Source organism: Protopterus annectens, chromosome 2.part2, assembly GCF_019279795.1.
Source record: "Protopterus annectens isolate FY-2018-M chromosome 2.part2, PAN1.0, whole genome shotgun sequence".
NCBI lineage: Eukaryota > Metazoa > Chordata > Ceratodontiformes > Protopteridae > Protopterus > Protopterus annectens.
This window is the reverse complement of record NC_056730.1, coordinates 1,099,015,677-1,099,038,145: the sequence shown is the minus strand read 5'-3', so window position 1 is coordinate 1,099,038,145 and position 22,469 is coordinate 1,099,015,677. Positions and strand designations below refer to the sequence as shown.

General features: G+C 38.0%; 1 protein-coding gene across 1 annotated transcript in view; it reads right to left on the bottom strand.

The window, feature by feature from the left end:
• PNPLA7 (patatin like phospholipase domain containing 7) overlaps nucleotides 1–22,469 on the bottom strand; it is a gene marked incomplete in the record, with an annotated part of 4,152,928 nt that overhangs the window by 336,356 nt on the left and 3,794,103 nt on the right. Inside the window, 1 exon segment of the mRNA XM_044064320.1 lies at nucleotides 4,833–4,949. Within this exon segment, the coding sequence (XP_043920255.1) occupies nucleotides 4,833–4,949 (117 nt within the window).

Below are 22,469 nucleotides of genomic sequence, written 5' to 3'. Positions count from 1 at the left end.
CAGAACCAAGGAAACCAGAAGCTCTAATCAGTTGTTCATGTGCTTTGCTTCTGGGAAGGACGATAGAATCATCCTAAAACACTCAACATCAAAACTACTGCCCCACTGTATCATGCTCTTTATTATTATTAATATTATTATTCTTTATTATACCTTCAACGGGAGGATAAAGGCTGGAACCTGCATCCCATAGCACTAAAAGTACATCTACTACTGTGACTTTCATCAAGGGGGTAAACTATTCAACCCATCTTAGAAGCAGCTACGTGGTAACTGTTACAAACACTAAAACAAAAAAACAAACCAACCTCAAATGTAAACACAAATCCAGATAAAGGCACATCAGTCCAATGGAGTGGAATAAGGCAAACAGTTTTAATTTAGCTAGTTACAAACACTAAAACAAAAAAACAAACCAACCTCAAATGTAAACACAAATCCAGATAAAGGCACATCAGTCCAATGGAGTGGAATAAGGCAAACAGTTTTAATTTAGCTAGTTACAAACACTAAAACAAAAAAACAAACCAACCTCAAATGTAAACACAAATCCAGATAAAGGCACATCAGTCCAATGGAGTGGAATAAGGCAAACAGTTTTAATTTATTTCTTTCGTCTAAACAATCACAGGCTTCTTCACAAAGAGGATTACTGGCCTCAAACAAATGCCCTACACTGACTGCCTCAAAAAACTCCAGCTTTACTCCATAGCATATCACCTACTCTGAGGTGATCTCTGCCTAACATATAAAGCTATGTCAAACCCAGAGCTGTTGGACATGCTACACCTAAAGAAATCCCAATCCCTCCGAGCTACACACTCTAGGGACCTAAACCTTGTCACCACGATAAGCAGGAAATGCTGGAGGGATAGATTCCTGTCCCAGAGACGTCCTATACTCTGGAACAAGCTACCCATCTATGTCAAGCACAGTTCTTCATTAGCACTCTTCAAGAAAAATCTTGATGAGTGGATGGGAAATAGGAAATACACCCCCGGGATCACTTCTGTGTCTCTGCTGGACAGTGGCACAGGAAAATAACTTTCTTGGGTGGCGTAAGCTATGGAACCTTGCGGGCTAGGCTTACGTAGTCCCTTGGGCTGATAGCCTAGTACCTACCTATGAAACCAACTGAACACCATATGGCATTTAAATACTAAAAAAGTCACATTACAGGTAGTAAGAACATCAAATACATTTAAATGCATTCAAACAGACACTGAATGAAAACAGAATTATTTTAAAACACAATGGTGCATTTGTACAAAAACACTGTAACAACAAACTTTTTTCTTATAAAATAGCAGCCCTCATCTAGGGCCCGTACTTAGCGCTGGTAGTGAGTAAAAAATTCTGTTAGAGGCACATGATCTTTTCTGCCAGATTAAATTCAATGCAACAGTGTTTCCAGGATTAAATGACTCAGTTTCCATCACCAGTCTATTAAAGATGAGGGCTGCTTAGAATCATATACCAAATTCCAAAATGTACCCCTCAAACCCCACACCCCTACGCTCACTACACAGTACATGGTTTTGGACAAACTTCAAAAAATGCCATTGTAGGTAATCTGAAACTATACCATGGTAAATATTCCAAGGTTGTCTTCTTAATTTGAATAATAGTATATTGCAATCTTGAGCCATGACTATAAATTCTAAAAATGTTCTTTCCTTTCCAAAGTTTATTGTAGCGATATGAGGTGTACCGCTGAGGCAGGTACACATGTTTTAAAAATGTTAATATATTGGGGATGGCTTAGACCAACTTTTAAAATCTACAGATGTGTGAATGCATACGTGTGTGTCACAGTGTCTACGTACATACATGCATATATATGGACTTTTGGCAAAACTGTGAATAATGCTTGAATTCCAAATTATTAATCCTACAAAACTGGACTCCAAAACATCAAAAATTAAAAAATGAAAACCTGTTTTATGCGAAGGGGGGGGGGGTGGCACAGCACCCCATACCCCCTCTCAATTAAAAATACCAACAGTGGGGAAAGGAAACAATTCCACTTCCAACTCTACCTGATCTCCCACAATCTGCTACCAGCATTTTTCAAAATTCTGAGACTGTGATCAAAAATGCTGAAAGCAAACAGGTTTGGCATTCTCAGCATTCAGTGAAATGACAAGAACCCATATACATGTGTGGTGTGTGTGTGTGTGTGTGTGTGTGTGTGTGTGTGTGTGTGTGTGTGTGTGTGTGTGTGTGTGTGTGTGTGTGTGTGTGTGTGTGCGTGTGTGTGTGTATTCAATATCCAGGCACTGTAAACTCAAGGTGACATTACATATGATGGTAGAGACTGAATTTAACAATGTGAAAGACAAACTTGAGTGGCATCAGATGGCTTTCTTAAAGTTTAACAAGAAAAGTAATAAAGCTACAAATAGCACCAGACCCAGCTGGTGACAGAATCTTTGACAAACCTGAACACAGCATGCTGACCTATCTCCAAAATCGCCAGAATCTTCTGTAAAAAAATATCCTCAAATGTTTTCGATTGTGAAGTACAATCTCAGTAAACTAAGACTGAGTTTCATAACAAAGTATTAATAAAAGTACAACCATCTGCAAAGTTATGAGAGGTGGTGACTTCAATAGAATAATGGTCCATCAGATACAGTTTACTCTTTCCAGCAGCTAGGTAGCATTAGTAAAAACAGTTCACAATGCTGGACTGCCATTTGTAGATGTATTTTCTTTGTCAAAGACACAAATAAGCTTCACTGATGCAGCTTCTGAGTTAGAAATGGTTTACCGCACAGCTGATGAAATTATAAGCAAAACCCTACCCTCAGACGCAGTGGCAACATGAAGTATACAGCAAATTATGAAACTATGACTCCTTGCACTGAGAAAGTACAGTTGTGTAAGAGTTTACCATAACAGTAGATATTCAAACAGATCAATGTTGCAGAACTGCTGACTTACTGGGACATATCCTCTCAAAGATACCGTACATCAGTCAGCCTCTCGTGTGGTACTGACAGTGGGAACAAGTAAAAGTCTGAGGGCTGATCAAGTGTCTCAACGAAGCCATATGTTTCAAACCTAGTAAAAGCAGCAGACTTCTCAGATAACTTCATCTCTTTTTCAAAGGTTTTAGTTTTCGTACTAGGCTGATAGGTGACATCTCAGGCATATGACTCAGAGGCCACTGCAGCATGCGCCAAAGTTTGAAAACGCTGCTTTTCAATGAAAAATTTTAGGGAACTCAAATGACTGTAAATAGTCTTAGGTACAAAAGCCTGACAGATGGAACACTATTTAAAGTTATGTTCAGGGCCTAAGTAAAAAAAAGACACACTGAATTTATTTGTTAAACAGTCCCTTAGGCAACATGAAAATTATACTTATCTGTAGAAAAAAATACAATGAAAAGAAAGAAGGGTCTCCAACAGGGTACTTAGCTGTCTCAACAATTATAGCCTGAACTGGCTGCATGGTAACCAGCCACAACACAGCTAAAGTCTTCCTTCACAGACTTGTGGCAAGAAAGTTCTGAGGATTTTCATGCCTATATGTCCCTTAAGTAAGAGCATGTTGTTGTCTGCGTAGGTCATAGGTCAGATGGCACAACAAGAAGGTGTCTAACCTTTTGGAGACTGTAAGTACAGTATCCTTGGCAGGATATGTTTCATAATTCAGTAATACTGCAACAGTGATCTAATGATGATCATGTATGAACATTAGAGGAATAACAGGCATACAGTTATTCTAAGAAACTTCCGCAGAGTATAAGGACCTGAACACAACCTCCTAAATGTTTACCAGGAACAGATGGTTTGACAGAAACATGTTAAACTATTAGAAAGGACTAAACAATCATTAACCTGTCTCTTAACTAACAGCATTTGGGCTACCAGTACTGACTAATTTGTCCTCATGTATTATTTATTTACCTTTGTTTACTGGTACAGTGCACTGATCTAAACTGACTATTTTCAGGGACAGTCCAGCTGAATGTGTCACAAGGAAAACAAAAGTACATGATCTAACACAGAAAGATACTCAAGTTAATGCAAACTATTTTAGAACAAACAGCTTTGCATTTTTTTTTTGATAAATTCTTCTCTGTGATAGTTACGCAAGTCCATGTTCTACCTTTCGGTCTTTAGTGTTAGGGGCAATTTAAAATATTATCTGATAAAATCTACAGCCCAGTTCAACAATCTATTTAAAATAGCTATATACAGGAAGACTATTGACACATTTCTGGCAGCAGTGAATGCTGAATATGAAAACTCAAACTATGTGTGAGACACCACACTTCCTGGAAAAAGGGATAAAATGTAATCCCCAAGGAAAAAATGTATGGAAAAAAAATGTAAGGTGGAAAAAAAAACTCTGTTCCTCATCTGTCAATAATTTAGATATATAATCCCCAGAGCGACACATTCTCTTCACATACAAGACAGGTGAAACAATTAAAAAAAAAAAAGCTTCATTACCTACAGTCAGTGTAACACTGCTATAAAAACATGCTCCTTCTAAGGAAACGAAATATGTTCCAGTGTGACCCTAATGAACACACCCTGACAATGTAAGTGATTCAATTTTAAATTCTCAGATAAGTCACCACAAACATTTGGTTAAAAAATCTACTTCCATATATGTAAACAATCGTTTCTCAGATCACTGGATTACGTGTTCAAATAATTTAAGATCACAACTGCACTTTTAATAGAGCTGTTCACTGATCATTAGACATTTTCCTGAAAAGTACTTATGACCAGAGAGGTTATATATCAACCGATCACTAGCAGTAAAAATAAAAGCTGCAAATCATCAGGTAGTGTTTAACCACCATAACTTACATCAGAAGTTCTCGACTTGCAGAAGGTCTCTTGATGCCAATCCATCAACATCTTATCAATTACAGCACTCCGTTTCCAGATGTCAAATAGAGTTTTCCCATGCTGATATCCCACTTCCTGAATGGAAAAGAAAACACAAAAGGAACTGAAAATAAAATACTCAGTACTGGACTTCATTTCTACATGAGGATGTTTTAAACACCTGAGAGAAGAACTACTCCTGACAATACATGGTTGCTAATACAAATAGTATCACATGATTGACTACAGATGGAGTCGAGAGGGATATGTCACTTCTTTTTCCTCCTGCAGTTTGAATGTGCTGTGTTAGCAGTCAGTCTAACTCAATCAATTTTACAACTGGAAGTCAAAATCAGAATGAGTCTGCATTATTTCACATCACTCTTCCATGCCTGAAGCGAACAGAAATGTAGTAATCCAATTCAAAATCCTAAACTCAATCCGAACATTGCGGGGAACTACCACATTGACAATACACCCCTAAGAGCTGACTCAGTTGTTCAGGATGAGGAACTTAGGTGGACATTGTCATAACTTTCAATTAACACGCATCTTTTGTTATAAGAAAGTCCTTCTATATTGCACTGTTATAAACAAAGGGATTGTGTATAGATCAAGGGATCATCATGTCCCCTTTACTTAGCCCTTATTAGGTCAATTATTGAATATAATGCCCCCTTTGGTGTGCATCTATCCAGACACATTGCAACAACTGTATCACTCACAGAGATACCTTACTAAAAGGATACAAGGCTTAAACAACACGTCCTAGATAGACAGACTCACTCTATCACTATAGTTGGTATCCTGCAGACTGCTAAGAGCTGACCTGTGTCTGGCATACAAGGCATCCTCTGACCCATTATTGATGGATTTACTGCACATAAGCAAGTCAAATGGCATCAGAAATACTCTGTCTAGGAATCTAAACATCTTCACCAACATCAACACAATGGTTTGGAGGGACTGGTTTATCCTACAGAGGACACTGCTGCTCTCGAACAGACACCCAATCCACGTAAAACAAAGCTCATCCAGGTCTACATTCAAGCACAAATTCGATACATGGATGGGAAACAGAAAATTTACCGCAGGACTGCCTCGTGTACTAATAATGGAAAACGGCAGCTAGTAAATGCTTCAACTCACACTTGGGTCCCCTCATCCTAAAACTAAAACCTTGTACTCCATCAGCTGACCAGCTACCTGCAGAATACCGCTGTAGCCTATCCAATATCCATCCTCATAAACAGAACTATAAATGAGGGAACAATTCCAGCAATCTGGAAAATCTCTCACATTATCCCCCTACACAAAGGTGGGAACTCTAACGAACATTCTAATTATCGTCCTATAGCACTACTATCCCCCTTAGCAAAAATAATGGAAAAATGCATTCATAAACAACTATTCAACCATCTAATTCAAAACAACATACTAGCTGAGTGCCAACATGGCTTTAGGCCATTCCATAGTACCTCTACTGCCCTCCTATCCTTCTCTAACTCCATTAACAATAACAAATAACAACATCCTCTCCTCAGCACTCTTTATTGATCTTTTCAAAGCTTTTGACATGGTAAACCACCAACTACTTAAAATTATAGGTTCATAGGTTGGTACTGGGCTATCTGCCCGAAGGCATATATTAGCCCAGCCACGTTGTGCGGTATTAACCACCCCTTTAGTAGTTCCCTAGACCCTTGTACTAGCAGCTAGTACCCTTGGCCCCTATCTAGTAGTGCTGTTGGTGTGATCCCCAGTGTGAACTTTCTGTTACCCATCCACTCATCAAGGCTCCTCTTGAAGAGTGATAGTGAGGGGCTCTGTCTTATGTAGATCGGGACCCTGTTCCATAGTAAGGGAAGTCTCTGCGAAGGGAATCTATCCCTCCAGCATGTTCTATTCATTGTTGTGTTGAGGTTTATATCCCTAGAGCGTGTAGCTTGAGTAGATTTGGTTTTGTTAAGATGGAGCATGTTCAACAATTCTGGGTTGGACATGGCTCTGTACGTTAGACAGAGATCGCCTCTGAGAAAGCAGTATGCAACAGAGAACAGTCTTAGCTTTTTAAATCGTGCTGCATAGGGCAACTGTTTGAGGCCAGTAATCTTCTTGGTTAGGTACCTTTGTGGTCTCTCCAGTTGCTGGAGTTGTCTAGCCAGGTACATTCCAATTGGTGCATTGTACTCAATAATGGGTCTGATGAGGGAAGAGTAGAGGGGCATCATTACATCCTTAGATCTTGATGCGAACCCTTTCGTGATCAGATGGGTCACATAGAAGGATTTTCTAACCACTTTGGCAACATGGTTATCAAAGGAAAGCTGACTATCTTACTTGGGTCCCTAGATCCCTTATTTCTTCTTCAGATTTCAGGGGATTACCTCCTATGTTGTAGTTTGCGGGTACTCTGTTTTTTTCCAAAGGGGATTATTACGCATTTTTTTGCATTTAGCTTGAGACCATGGATTTGACACCATGCATCAGTCTAATTTAGGCCCTTCTGGAGGATCTCCATGTCGGCTTTAGACTCTATTATAGCACCCAGTTTGCAGTCGTCCGCAAACTTAGTCAGCCACAACCCTTCTGTGCTTGCCTGTACTACTGAGAAGTATATGCCAAACAGGAGGGGCCCCAAGACAGAGCCCTCAGGCACACCACTCGTTACTGGTCTGGATTCGGACATAGATCCCGCTACTCTTACTTTATGGGATCTGTCTGAGAGCCAGTTTGCGATCCATCTTGTGACATAAGGGTTTATGCCCAGGCTGGTGAGCTTATCAATAATACCCGAATGGGGAATGGTGTCAAATGCTTTAGCAAGGTCAAGGTAAGCCGTGCGTACCTCCTTTCCCTTATCTATAGCCTGAGTAACTGTCTCAAAGAAATCCACCAGGTTCAGGAGGCATGATCTGCCTTTGACGAAGCCGAACTGTGTGGGGTCCAGCAACTGGAGGTTCCCAATTTCTCCATTTATGAGTTCCGTAATGATTTGCTCCATAGCCTTACAGATCAGACTGGTCAGGCTTATTGGTCGGTAGTTCCCAGGGTCAGTTGTGGCCCCACCCTTGTGTAGCGGGACCACCATTGCCATGCACCATTCTATGGGCACATATCCTGTGGAGAGGCTGAGACCGAACAGGGTATTAAGATGCGGGGTTAATTCCTTTTGGAGCTCGCATATGACACAGCCTGGGACACCATCTGGTCCCATGGAGGCAGTGTTTTTAGCTTTAGATAGAGCCTTGTTAACCAACGTATCAGTAATAATTGGACTTACACAATCCCCTAGAATGGTAATAGGCCCTGTAGGTGGTAAGGGGGGGGGGGAGAAATTTGCACTGAACCTGTCAGCCAAGATGTTGGCAATGTCAGAAGGGTCAGTGTATTTTGTTCCATTTTGTACTAGCTCAGAACAGACCTGAGCATTGCCATTTAGGTTTTTGACGTAGCCATAGAAGGCCTTATGGTTATCCTTGGCATTCTTGGCAACTTTCTTTTCAAAATTAGCTTTAGTTGACTTGATGAGGGCCCTCAATTTCTTACTAATGCTGATCAGGGATGATTTTTCTACTTGAGATTTGGCCTTTTTTTATAGAAGTCTCCTCCTTTTATTGTAAAGTTTGCTTATGGCCGGGGTCCACCAGACTGGTTTCTTCTTGCTTGAGGAAGGAGTCTTGGTTTTATTTGGGATAGCATGGTCCATGCAATCCTGAAGATGCATATAGAGTGCCTTGGTGTAGGATTCCACATCCTGGATATCATTATCCTTCTGCAAGGGAATAGTGAAGCTTTCCACTTCGGATGCAAGTAGTTTGAAGTTTGCTTTGGAAAGGTTTTTGACTATGGTTTCTTTGACTGGGGGAGGTGGAGGAGTGAGGATGCCCAGGGTTATCAGTCTGTGGTTTGATTTGATCTCAAATCTCTTTCTCTTGATCCACAGGCTGTAACATGGTTCAGTTCCTACCTTATTAATAGGCAGCAAGCTGTGCTCTGGGAGAATAACCTATCTTCCCACTTACCAGTCACCTTAGGTGTCCCTCAGGGCTCCATTTTAGGCCCTCTCCTATTCTCAATTTTCATCAATGATCTTCACTTAGCAATTCCTCATGCTACTTGTATACAATATGCAGACAACTCTATAATTATATGCTCAGCCAACTCCTCATCTGAACTGCAATCCATAACTCAAAAAGTGTTTAACTTAGTAGAAACATGGTTTCTTCAACGTTGCCTCCTCTTGAATCCAAAACAACAAAGCTCCTTCTCTTTACTCCTACCCGTATGTCCACCCCAATAGATTTCTCAGTCAAGTCTAACAATGGTACACTCATATCACCTGATTTAACAACCAAACTCCTAGGAGTTACAATTGACAACAACCTCAACTTTGATACTGATATTAACAACATAGTAAAAACAGTCAACAAAAAATGGGCTCCCTCTATAGGATCAAACCCTTCCTTACTCCATTAGCTAGATCTACTATTGCCCGCTCCCACCTAATCTCAACACTTCTCTATGTCTCTCCTATTTATACTAATCTGTCTAAAAATCTTCAAAAACTGGCTAAATCATACAATAATATTGCCAGATTTGCCACTGGAAAAACCTTCAGAACCCACCACTGTCAGAATCTAAAACAACTAGGTTGGCTGGAACTTCAGAATTAGCTTAATTTTAACCAACTTACAATTGCCCATAAGACACTTTACCATCCAGCCTGATCACCCCCTACAAAATCCTTAACACCTTACGCTCTTTAAATAAACTACTAGTTTGCACAAGTAAATCCAATAACATGGCAGGTGACTCTCTCTTCTCAAACACAGTTGGGAAAAACTGGAACCTTCTACCTAGTGAACTTACATCACTATCCTCCCTAACACTTTTCAAACAAAAACTTAAAATTCACCTTAAAACACACTGGCCTTGCCCTTGTTGTAACCCTGACTAACCTTTGACTGATTTTTAACAACACTTTTACTTCTACTACCTTTCTTTGACTAAGTTTCTTCTCCCTTATTACCAGAGAAATCAGGAACTGTAAATTAAGTAACCATCTATAAGATTACTTCTTCAGAATTTATTTATCTTATGTGATCTCCTAAATTGTATTGTCATATTAAATGAATGGTAACAATGTATACAAATATGTACTTTGCCTATATTATTGTAACTTTTATTAATGTTTCAACTGTTTTGATTTTTTTCTTTGGAGCTTTTCTCCCCGGGCCTCTACTGAAAATGGACATGTATCCAGTTAGACTAGCCCAGTCAACAAATGTAAAATAAATAAATAAACTTATCTATGGTATAATCCCAGTTATTCTCAGGGGTAATATATAATTATCAACCACTGGAAGGGTAAGGCTAGTCTCTAACTAATAGGATAGATTAATTCAAGTACCAAAAGTGAAATTGGATAGGCTTCCAATGGCCTGCAAGGGCAACTAGCCTGATAAATACCTATGTAAAAGTGACATTTAAAAACATAATACTTTATGTAGCATATTTCCAAATAAAATTATTTGTGTAGTGCCATTTATAATGCAAATTGTGATGCTCACATGATTCAAGTCCCACAAATAAGAGCATGCTTAATAACTAGCAAAAATTATTTGAATGATCAATGTTTATCTTGCCATGTTCTCAGTTTATGGATACATAAAGGCAAAAATGTGTGCGAGTCTTGACCATGCAATTCATGGCATTAAATTCATTATACTATGGCTAAGACTACTTAACTTTCCCTGAAATCAGGCTATGAGATGGAAATAATGTACCCACTATAAAGATTATCAAGTTCCAATAACAGTCTTGGCTCTCGAAGATTCACATTTTGTCAAAATTTAATTTAATTAATTTACTTTGATATTGAGTGAATTAATAACACTACCTTTACTGGGTTGTGGCTGATATTGGTCCACTTGGACCTCCGCATTTACATAATGAATAAATCTCATTCAGTAAAACACTACTCTTCGAAACCCACCCAGTTCTACTTCTTTACCAGCAAGACCGAGGTCTTCAAAGGCATGTCAATAGGGATAGTTAAGGTCCTCACCAGTCATCAGTTTCTTCTTGCCAGATAGACAATATTAGCAATGAAATCTAAACATGACACACAAGAATGAAACAGTTTAAGACAATAAATAAGAGCTAGGTTCACAGTAGTGATCTATTATGCCAACCTTAGACTCTAAAACAGTTATCAAACTAAGCATCTAACATCAGCTTGTGGTAATTTGGATCCACTATGCTTTTCAGCTCATTAGGCAATTTTTTCCAAACACTAATAACCGTCTGTGAGAACCAACTGTTTCTATTATTCCTACTAAATATCATTCTTAACATATACCAATTTATTGTAGATCTTTGCAAACCCACACAATCAAAATGGATCATGTAAACATTTCTGCACCGTAAGCAACACCTGTCAGTCTAACATAAGTTAAAGAGAATAAGTTCAACCTATGAAGATGCTTCAAAAAACTTAGATAAACCATCCTTTTGTTACATCTTCACTGAATATAAATACACAAATTTTAAGCATGTTTGCCATGTACACGGGTATCACACAGGACCTCCCATTTCAGTTTTGTCCAAATAACACTTATCAACAAATCTCTCATCATGTCTTCCTCTCTTTCTTTAAAGAAATTGACATACAGCCTATGATCCTACTGTCTTGTGTATATATCACTTCTGTACGTTTCTCAAAAGTTAATTTATGATCAATGAATAAGCGTTGATCTCAAAACGGTTTACACACAATATATGCCCGCATTATATACGGTACATTTCCATCTATCCTTCTTGGCCCAAATCGCACACATTTTGTATTTGCTACATACATCCTTCTCTTATTTAACAGTGCTCATTCACTATTATCTAGCCCACACTGCAAAACAAAAAATTATGAATTTTCTAGAGCAAATGCTTTTCCCAATGTTATATCATCCGAGCAGATGATGAAAAATATAATGTTTTCAAATTTAATAGCAGGTAAATATATCCTAAATTAATGGGGCCCACACACTGAACCTTGTCGTATGCCCTGATTCACAATGAGCCTGTGAATCGTTATATTCCCACTGAACATACCAGATTCTATTTAATAACTCTCTTTATCCAGTTGATCAATTTGATAAATGCATACTAGACAATTGTTAAGTAACAATGTATGATCAGCTGTATCGAAGGAGCTAGAAAAATCAGTACAGATTGCAATCAGTTTGCAATCCACTATCCATACATTCTGTTATACATTAGTAGAAACTTACAAATAGTTTTAACTCTTGCCTGCGTGATGACAGACAGAAAAATTACCCTTTTCCATTAGTTCCATATTAAAACTTTTGATGATAATATCCACCATTAGCCTGCCTACACATGACAACAGGCTAATGGATCAATAGATCTACACTTTAGAACATTCACCTCTATGCATAAATGGCCTAATAGTAGCATTTTCCAATCACTGCGTATTAATGTTTCTTCTAAACTATTCATAAAAATTCTTCTAAACTATTCATAAAATTTTTTTCTCCTGGCTCTGTGCTACAAAGTGATGGAGCTTTTAGTGTGACCCAGGCAAATGGGGTTTAAACAGCTGCCCCGGCACTGAAGGAGCCAGGAGGGAAGGACAGAAATGTCACTGTCTATTTTCGAAGGAAAGGGGTGGGACTGTTTGCCAAAAATGTTATTTGCATTTGGGGTATCCAGAGTGGTCAGATCATTGCCTGTCCCCCTTCTGTTCAATGAGCTGAGCACATGCAGGTAAATACTAGGGCCAGTTAAAAAACCCTCAAACTGAACCCATGATGTTTGTAAGAATGATGGCTCCTCCTGATGGACCCTCAACCCTGATGATGAATAACAAATGGACCAAGGACTGATGACCAATAGCCAGGGGTGGGGGATGCTAAAAATAAACATTCAATGGTACCAGTTAGGAATTCTTTAACATCTTAAAGAATACTGGTCATCTTTTGATGCATCTTTGTTTCACAATTTTCTTTCCAGCTGTAAACCTCATGTAAAAGTTACAAGTAGTTTTACAAAAAATGAAGATTATAGTGTGCTGTTTGATCTTTTAGTTTTACTGTTTATTATGTTTTTCTTAGTTGTTTAAAACTTTAATGTAATTCGTAAAAACACAAGTAAAAGCTGTTTAACTCCTCATAAACAAACCACAGCATTTTTGTCTTCTTGTCTGAGATGAAAACGCTATGCTTTGTTTATGAGGCGTTACATTTTTCTGTACTTGTGTTTTTATGGATTAAAGTTTAAACAGCTAAGTGGAGTGTCTGTTTTCCTTGATCTGTTCCAGCAGACTATTTTTAGTTTTCTCTGGTAATGGAAGTGTGTGCATGGATACATTTTCTTCTTGCTTTACTAAGCTTTTATCTATAGCCCCAACAACAAAATGATGTTATGGTAGGTACTGAGCAACAATTTACATGCTACTGCAAAGGATTATGGGTAATATAAATAACTTAGATCTTTAGAGAAGATGCTTCTTATTTACATATATATGTATAATTTGGTTTTTGTATGTGGTAAGGCCCACACCCTGAATATATGTGGTTTTGTATGTGGTAAGGAAGTTATAGCAAACTCCAAAGGTTTGTAACTTATACTTGCTTTAAAGCATGAACAATACACTTGAACATCACAATTACAAATGTGATCCATGCACATGATTTTTAAAGTACTTATGAAATTTTCTGAATTACCAGTTTGCTATACTTCCTTTCCAGCATCACAAGCAAGACTACTGAGAGTACAGAATAGTGCATCATCCTGGCCAAAAACATTCAGAAAATGGGACATAAACAGTATTATATTATTCTCTAGACAAGCATTTCTTTTCATTTTCTGTCAAGTATGGAAAGGACCAGCTATTCTTACTTTGTACAATGTACCTATAAAAAGTCTGCTGTCTTTGTACTTTGTCATAAGAGCATTCTCAATTTTCTAATATCCCTTTTTAATGCTATTCTTTCTCATTTATGTAATCCTCAATACTTAATTTCATTAGATCATTTTTATTTAGTCGCCCATTTTTTGGATTGACTATTCCTCCTCTTGATTTTTATGCGTCTCCATTAGGACACCATTTAACTGGCTCAGCTCCCCATTGCCCCACATCCGCACTGGATCTACCAGCTTATCTCCTACCCCCCCCCAGACTTACTTCTGGTATTGCTGGGGTCTGCCAGGGATCCTAAGGATGTTCTGGGGGCTTGGCTGACTTTGCTTATGTCTTGGGGAAGGGTTCTTTATATGCCCTACCCACTCCCTGTCTCAACGTCTGCACTTACTGATCAATTTCAAGGGTAACTTCCCTCTTTGGACTATACCTTCCCTAAGGGAGCATCCCTGATGAATGTACACCCATCCCTCCCTGCCACTCCATCAGATGCCTGAGCCACTAATCGAACCAGGGTCGACTGGGCTGTACTCAAAGCTTTATCCCTCTACACCAGTGGAATGGCCGATTCTTCTTCATCTTTAGTCTTCTGAATCCATCCATAATGTTATTTTTGATACAATCCCCATTTTGTACTTTTACCTTATGGGTCTTAATTTGGTCCCATCCTCTGAAACTTTACACAATAACCCTCAATGCTCAGTTGTACCATGTATAAGAGTCGGTAAATAGACTCTAGTGTGGAGCGTATTTGAATGCAAACTTTGACTAGCTTGTGTTGTTCCATATCAAATTTCCTTGTGACTTATTTGCAGTAATATTTAAGAAGTCACTTCCACACTGATCATATTATGATCACTATTTAATAACAGTGGGAAAAGTTTACAACAATATTTATAATGACTTTATTTAAAAAAATCTAAAATACTCTTACCACCTAGCTGGGTAATCAACTCAATAGCTCAACATATTGTAAAATAGCTTAAAACTATTACTCCTACTCCAATTACTAAATTGTATCAAATATGGTAAATTAAAATCTATAATTAAAATATAGTTTTTATTCCATTCTTGAATCAAATCAGTCAAAAAGTTTCAAACATTCTGTTGGAAGTTTTGTGTGGTCTATATACTGCTAATAGGACTAAAATTAAACTCTCACTCCATTAACTGAGCCAAATCAGCCAAAAACATTTAAAACATACTATAGGAAGTTCAGGGTAGTTTATATAATGCTAACAGGGACACAAGTGTACGTGTAAGATCTATTATAACAGCATTATTATTTTTTCTGTTACACTTTTACAATATTCAAATTGCCCTTTATTACTACCAAACCTGTACTACCCCTACATTTTACAGGGCCTCTAAAACAACTCAACGAATAGTAAACTTTGAAATTTGCAACCCATTTGGATTCTCTGTACCATTAATAAGTAATAATGCCAATATCAGTTTGATGTTCCAATATGCACTTATGCCACATTGTTAACAATCCACTCACACTTCTTTGTGCTTCTAATTGTTTACGCTCTGCCCTCTTGAAAATCTTTATTTTGCAAAATTTTGATAAAGACGTTTCCTAATAACCACCTTTCCCATAATGAGTTCACATGTACTGTCCTTCCTTAAGGCCCATGCATTGTCATCTGTGATTTGTTTATCTAAAAACAAGACTTCAACCTGCAACAATTTGAAATGTAAATATTTACTTGTTCAGTTTGCACTCAGCCTTCAGTCAAACCTGTCCTTAATACTCCAGCAAAACATGTCTGAATACCTTTATCAGCAATTAACAGCATGATTCTGAAGGCTGTTCTAACTACTGTTACAAAGTTCTTTTCTAAAGTCATTAACTGCAGCACGTGTAATCATTTTGCAACAAATACCATTCTGTCTCTACAACTGGCTGAGTGCCAATTTGATATCTTCAAGTCTGTCACCCAGTAGTGAAAACGCCTGCAAAAATATGAATCAGTACCAAATATTACATAATCCCCAAATACCATGCATAAATGACCAGGTGAGGTTAACTGAGGCAAGTCATATCATTGTAACATCTGAGTTTAATAACCTGTAAACCTTGATTTAAATGCACTTCCATTTCCACAGTGTATGTCTCACTAATCACTTTTTCTTGTCTTATTTCAGTGTTGTTACACACCTAGCTATTTCTTGTGCTCAAAAGTTCTAGTAAAATTATGCTACTTTTTTCTTGATTGATAATCCTGGTTTTATGTTCAACTAATGATGTTTCATAAAACTGCCCAGTCCTTTTCTTCTTATTATTATACAACAGCATAATCATTACATTTTGAAAAAGACATACTACTATATCTTATCCTCCTATTTCTCAGATGTATTTGTTTTTGTTACTGCCTCAGTACCAACTTGATATACTTCTAAAAATGAAGAGCCCAACTGACTACATTTCTATGCAGTCAGCATGATAGCATGAATCTCAGTTAAAGGACTAGCAACTCATTCCTTCTGACAATCTTCTCTATTTTCTTCCACTAAGCAATCACTTAATAAAGTATACTTATGAAGTTGAAAAGTCTAGTCTTCCAATATGTTGTTGTCACGTTCACTGAATCTGGTACTTAATATAACACACTCCTTCTATTTTAGAATCGTCATGTACATCATAACTTATAGTTTACACCGATTCATGTCTCACTGCCTAACTACTGTCGTATACAACCTGGCATGATTTAATATGCACTGCCCCACTTACACTACTTCTTTCTCTCAGGTTTTCAAGATTTAAACAGAAATCATCAAAATGCCCAATTTGGTTTGAATGTTCTTGATCAACCCATGACAAAAGAACTTTGGCATTTATAAACATGAAGTTATCCTTTGGAATATGTGAAAACGGGACTGGGGTCACCTACCAAAACAACTTCCCCTTCTCATTTTTTGTCTTAGTAAATACATCAGCATTCGCTTCTCTTTAGCATCGGTTCCACCCATTAAATGCGTTCTACTTACATTTAACCTAAAATTCCTTTTATCAAAAGTTTGGCTGTCAGAAGAAAGATTTCTCTGTTATTTGAACAACAGACAACTTGTAATGAGATACTCAACTTTACTACTAATCACAGCTGGAGCATCCCAAGCGCAATCTTTTTTATATAATTAAACTCAGAACATACTGCCATTTCACTTGTGCATTTAACAGTTACAAACTTCTTTACATCTCAAATTATCATAACATCAATGAATCTAGTAGTGTGTGTGTATAAATTCATCTTATGCTGATCCCCCCTTATGTCAGGTTTTCCTTTTATATAACAATTTACAAATACTGCATTCTCCTAAATATTTGGTCTCTGTTAAATTATTAAGGACAAACATATTAAAATTCTCAACCAGAAGGTAGTATTGCAGTCTTTATTTCAGAACACAGCTCAAGCCCATATAGTTCAATTCTCAACAGACACTTTAACATATCATACTATACAAAATATACAGTCAGTGTCAACACTGTCATTGAACAATACAATAACATATCTGCTAAATAATGTAAAATACTAAAACCTACACAGTAATCCATACTCCAACTCTAGGAATAAGGAAAATTAACCAAATACATTTTCAACTGTATAAAAATGTCAATATTCCTCATTTAACTTTACAGTGGGTAAAGGATAATTATACACTACAAGAAGTAGGAGGGGAAACTACAATTAAACACCCCCAGGAAGCGTCACTAAATATAAAAAAAAATATTTCAACACAAAAAACAAACAAAAAAGAACTGTTATTAAAGGTTCTGAACTCACCCCCATCAGTGTTTCTACAGTTTACCTCACAAGAGTTCTATAGTGAACTGCTGTTACTACCAGGCAATTCCCCTATCACCTACAAGCCAACAAAAATACTGATTTCACTTGGGTTTAAAAACATGATGATGTCGACAGACAGGTATTTAATTGAACAGGTCTAAATCTTTGTAGAAGAGAAGAACGAACACTGTAATTTAGAGCCGAACTCTATACTGTGCGAATGGTAGAAAAGAACCATCAGACCCGGGGGCTAGCATGCCCATCTAACCCATACAAAGCAGAATGCAGCAGTAGCAGGAGGTGCCCTTCCTGTCACAAACAGGAGCTGAAGACAAAAACATACCCAAACCAGAGATTACAGGAGAGGATGTTCTAGCAGTCTGCATATGAAGAAACATTACTGGTGCAAGATGCATTCTTGTAGGAGCATTAGGTGACTAACAAACTTTCTGAGGAAATAGATGAAAATTACCAATTTCAAAATGCAAGGGAAGGTGGTAAGACATGAGGGGAGGGGTGGGGAGATAATCTGTTGGTAGAGTAATCTCAAACACCTTACACCAAACAAAGACCTGCATATGTTGAGGCTCTTAGAAGTAACCCACTTACACCAAAGATGCCTCCTGCAGGTAAGTTCAAGAAACAATTACCCTCAGCAACCTCAAAACATATCACAGGCAATATACCCACAATGAAACATACATCCAGGCATCTCACAGACTTGGTCCAAAAGCCCATAATGCAAACCACCACACACAATCCTCCTTACAGACGACTACATAGTTAACACACACCACTCAACAGGCTGAGTAAAGAGAGGATCACAGTCAGCTGCATATCAAGAGCCAGGATTCACCACACTACTCAAGCACTCAGGTCCATGAACTACAAGTACACATATGATACAGCCACTGTATGTGTAGGGGTAAATAATTCGAGCCATACCGCCCTAGACTATATTAAGACAGGCATGATGGAGATCTTGGAATAGGTGTCAGAGGCAAGTATGAACCTAACCTTGAGTAGTACCATGCAATCACCAAGAATGATGGCACGATATGAAAAAACATAATGGGCATCAACAATTGTCTTAGATTCTAGTATCATTTCAAGGGAGAACAATATACATCAGCCTTGGAAAAGATCAAATAGATGCAAACTGCTTTGCTAGAGATGGCCTGCACATCTTCCCCCAAGGCTTCTTTATACTGGCTAAGACCTTGTTCACTCCCATAGTCTTCCAAAGCTTCCAACAAAACTAAAAGGAATCAGGACAATATTAAAGTATGGCTGCTCAATACTAGTCTCCTTATAAAAAAACTCCACACCCTACAAGCACTGCTTTCCCCCGTAAAAACATAGATATATGCATTACCACAGAGATTTGGTTCAAGGCTGTTAAAAGCACTCCATCTTCAATGCCTATCTTTAGCACAGGCCCACTGCATTAGAAAATTCATTAAAGGTTGAAGTGTCTCTAGTCTTAAAAAAAAATCACTTCCAGTCTCACAAGTTAATTTAACAATTTGGAACACCTCCATGTCCACCTTACTCTAAACAAAATCCCTTATCACACCATAGATAAGTATGGCATCCCTATACATTAAGACAAATACCATTTTCTTAGGAGACTTAGACTATCCCATCACCAATAGGAAGACGTATATATTCACAAGCATGTATACCCAGATATTTCTAGACTTCATAAATACAAACTCCCTGGCCCAGTCAGTCCATATCCAACCAAGGGAGGTAAAAACCTGGACTTGGCCTTACCAATATGTGACAGCTGTGCTCTTTGCCTATTGTAACCTCCTTCTCCCTGGTTAAATTGGACCACAACTCAGTCACATTCACCTTAAGACTGAAGCCCAAGGAATCCACCAGCACATCAGTATTCAGAGACAATATGAAGGTTAATCTACTAAAACTGAGTGATGACTGATAAAGAAACAAACTCATTGCACACAAAAATAAAACAAACTCTCAAGGAGCCAAACATTCCCCTACTAAACTAAACAAGGAATGCTGAATCCAGATCAAATCAACCAAAGCCAGATACAAAGCAAATAGAGCAACATAAGTGAAAGAAAACCACAAAGTGTTCTTCGTCTGTTTTAGAAATCTCAGAAACATTGCTCAGCACTGCACAGAGATAATAGCAAATGATAACACAGACACAGACCCAGAGACCAAAGCCAATCTAACAGCTGACAAATTCATCTCAAACTTCATTCCCCTCTACCCCTATATTCTCAGAACAAATACTAACATCTAATCCCCCACCTCAAATCTCTGAAAAACAAATTCTCAAGGTACTATATAAGGCCAAGGATACTAAATCTACGGGGCAAGGTAACACACTGAGCTGCTACTGGCTAGCCTGAAACATGAATTGTCAGACCCCCTAACACAGCCTATTTAAAATTAACTTCAAAACCTGCTTTCGGCCAGACTATTGAAGTACAGCAGCAGCGGTCGTCATTCCTTTACACAAAAGTGAGGCTTCAATGGACCCAAGCAATTACAGATCCATAAACCTGACCAACCCAGTCTGTAAAGCTTTGTAAAGGATCATTATGGAAATAATAAATGGGGATATAGGTGCCCTACAGAATCAATACCTAATCCAGTTAGGATTTGTCAAGGGCAGGTCCTGCCTATTTAACTTGGTTGAGTTTGAAAAAGTCAGTGAGGCAATGGATGAGGGAAAATCAGTCCACACTGCATACCTGGACCTTGCAAAGGCATCTGACACTATCCCAAACTCAGGTATCATAGATAAACTCTCCCAGTTAACACCTATGTAACTAAACTGGCTCACAAACAGAACACAAGAACTAACAGTGGGGGCTCTACCTCCCCCTACAAAAGACATGTCACTAGTACAGTGTCCCAGGGTTGAGTGCGTGAGCCACTTCTCTTTGGTATTTACTTCTCAGAGGTCAAAATTAACATCAAGGGTTTGGGGCTGGCCAGTTTTGTAGAGGATTGAGGACACTAGGATCCTACAAGAGGGCCTGTCCCAAACAAATAGCTGGTGAAAAAAAACATAGACTGAAACTAAATGCCTAACTGTATCCATCGGCAAGCATGCAGCCCTTTATTACAATCACACTAAATATACACCTCCCCCCTCTGAAAATTGATCTCATAGTTAGAGATATGAGTATGCGCTGACAATGAACTGTTCTTTGATTACTGTGCACACACTGTTGTAAAGAAGTTCTTTTTCACTGTACAGCTTGTATCTAAAAGTATAGCTTCCAAATCTAGGAGTGTAATAGTTCCTCGGTACTTGAAACTCTTTAGACCCATCATTTTTTTAACTAACAAATATCTTTACTGAATTATCATTTATAACATAGACAATCATATATTTAAATAAATGTAAACAAACCATATTGATATCTTTCCAGTTGCAAACATTATACATCATTTGTAGTCTTCTATACAGTTATTGTCCATCAAACATTACATAGCTCATTCAATTCCTGCCTTCGCTTAAACCTCATTCCTACTCTAAACAATTATTCTGCGTGTATTGCTCCCACAATATCCATTTTTCTATGTAATATGCTCATACTCTTCTAAAGAGATAAAGCCTTTCTTTTTTTTCCCTTGCTGCCGTTAGACTCACAGGATCCACAAACATGGATTACCCTGCCTGCTCTGCTTATTCTGTTTTACGGATATCTCCTCCCCTTGCATGTGTCAGCTATAAAGAATTGGTGCCTGCTATATTTTTCTGCTAGACTGGCTTTGGACCATCTGCATCACTAATTCTTTGCTTTTTACCCTGCCTGATCTGCTTATCCTGTTTAACGGATATCTCCTCTCCTTGCATGTGTCAGCTGTAAAGATTTGGTGCCTGCTATATTTTTTCTGCTACACTGACTTCAGACCATCTGCATCGCAAATTCTTTGCTTTTTAAACTACCTGCTCTGCTTATCCTGTTTAACAGATATCTTCTCCACTTGCATGTGTCAGCTGTAAAGAATTGGTGCCTGCTATATTTTTTCTGTTAGACTGACTTTGGACCATCTGCATCGCTAATTATTTGCTTTGTAGGTGTTAAAATCAACTTCTCCGAGTCCATATTGCAGTTTTTATCAGGATTAGATAGTTGTAGAGTGGTGGTTTGTTTTGCACTGTGTGGCACGGCAGCTAGGAACCTGAACTCCTCCACAAGCTAACTCACTATTTTACATCTGTATTGTCAGTCACGGCCCCTCCAGGATATGTATCTATTCCTCTCTTTTATTTAATTTTTTTAACTCAGATACCAGATAGAATCTTATTTAAAATTTAGGTCTTTTCTTGACTTACTGATTGTTTTTTGGTGTGTACTGACAGCTGATGTCATTCTGGTCACACCCATTTTAGCCTATCACAGTCTAGATAGTACCCCTTTTCTTTGGGCGACATTTTTTCAAACTTTTCCTTGCTGCCATTAGTCTCACAGGATCTACAAACACGCAGTACGCTGCCTTATATGCTATTTCTGTTGCATTTAATCTGTATATTTTTCTTCATAGAATTATTTGTGGATACTCAATACAGTCCTGTGCAGTATTTTTAGCTGCTGTATATTTACTGTTTTAAAAGAAAAAGATTGTACATCTGGCCTACTACCAGTTGTGCATGTATAACTGTTCTAGCTCACCCAGGTTATGACTTTGTATTATGGCTACGTTAATTTAATTTTTATTGTTTTTCTGTAAGCATCATCCACTTATATTTTTGGGGGAATATCTGCATTTGTGCCGACTACTGACTGTTTTATTTGTTGTCTGTGCATTTTAGCTTCTGTTTGACCACTGTAATTGCCATGCTTTAAACATTTGTTTTTTGTTAAATGTTATATATTTGAATTAGGCATT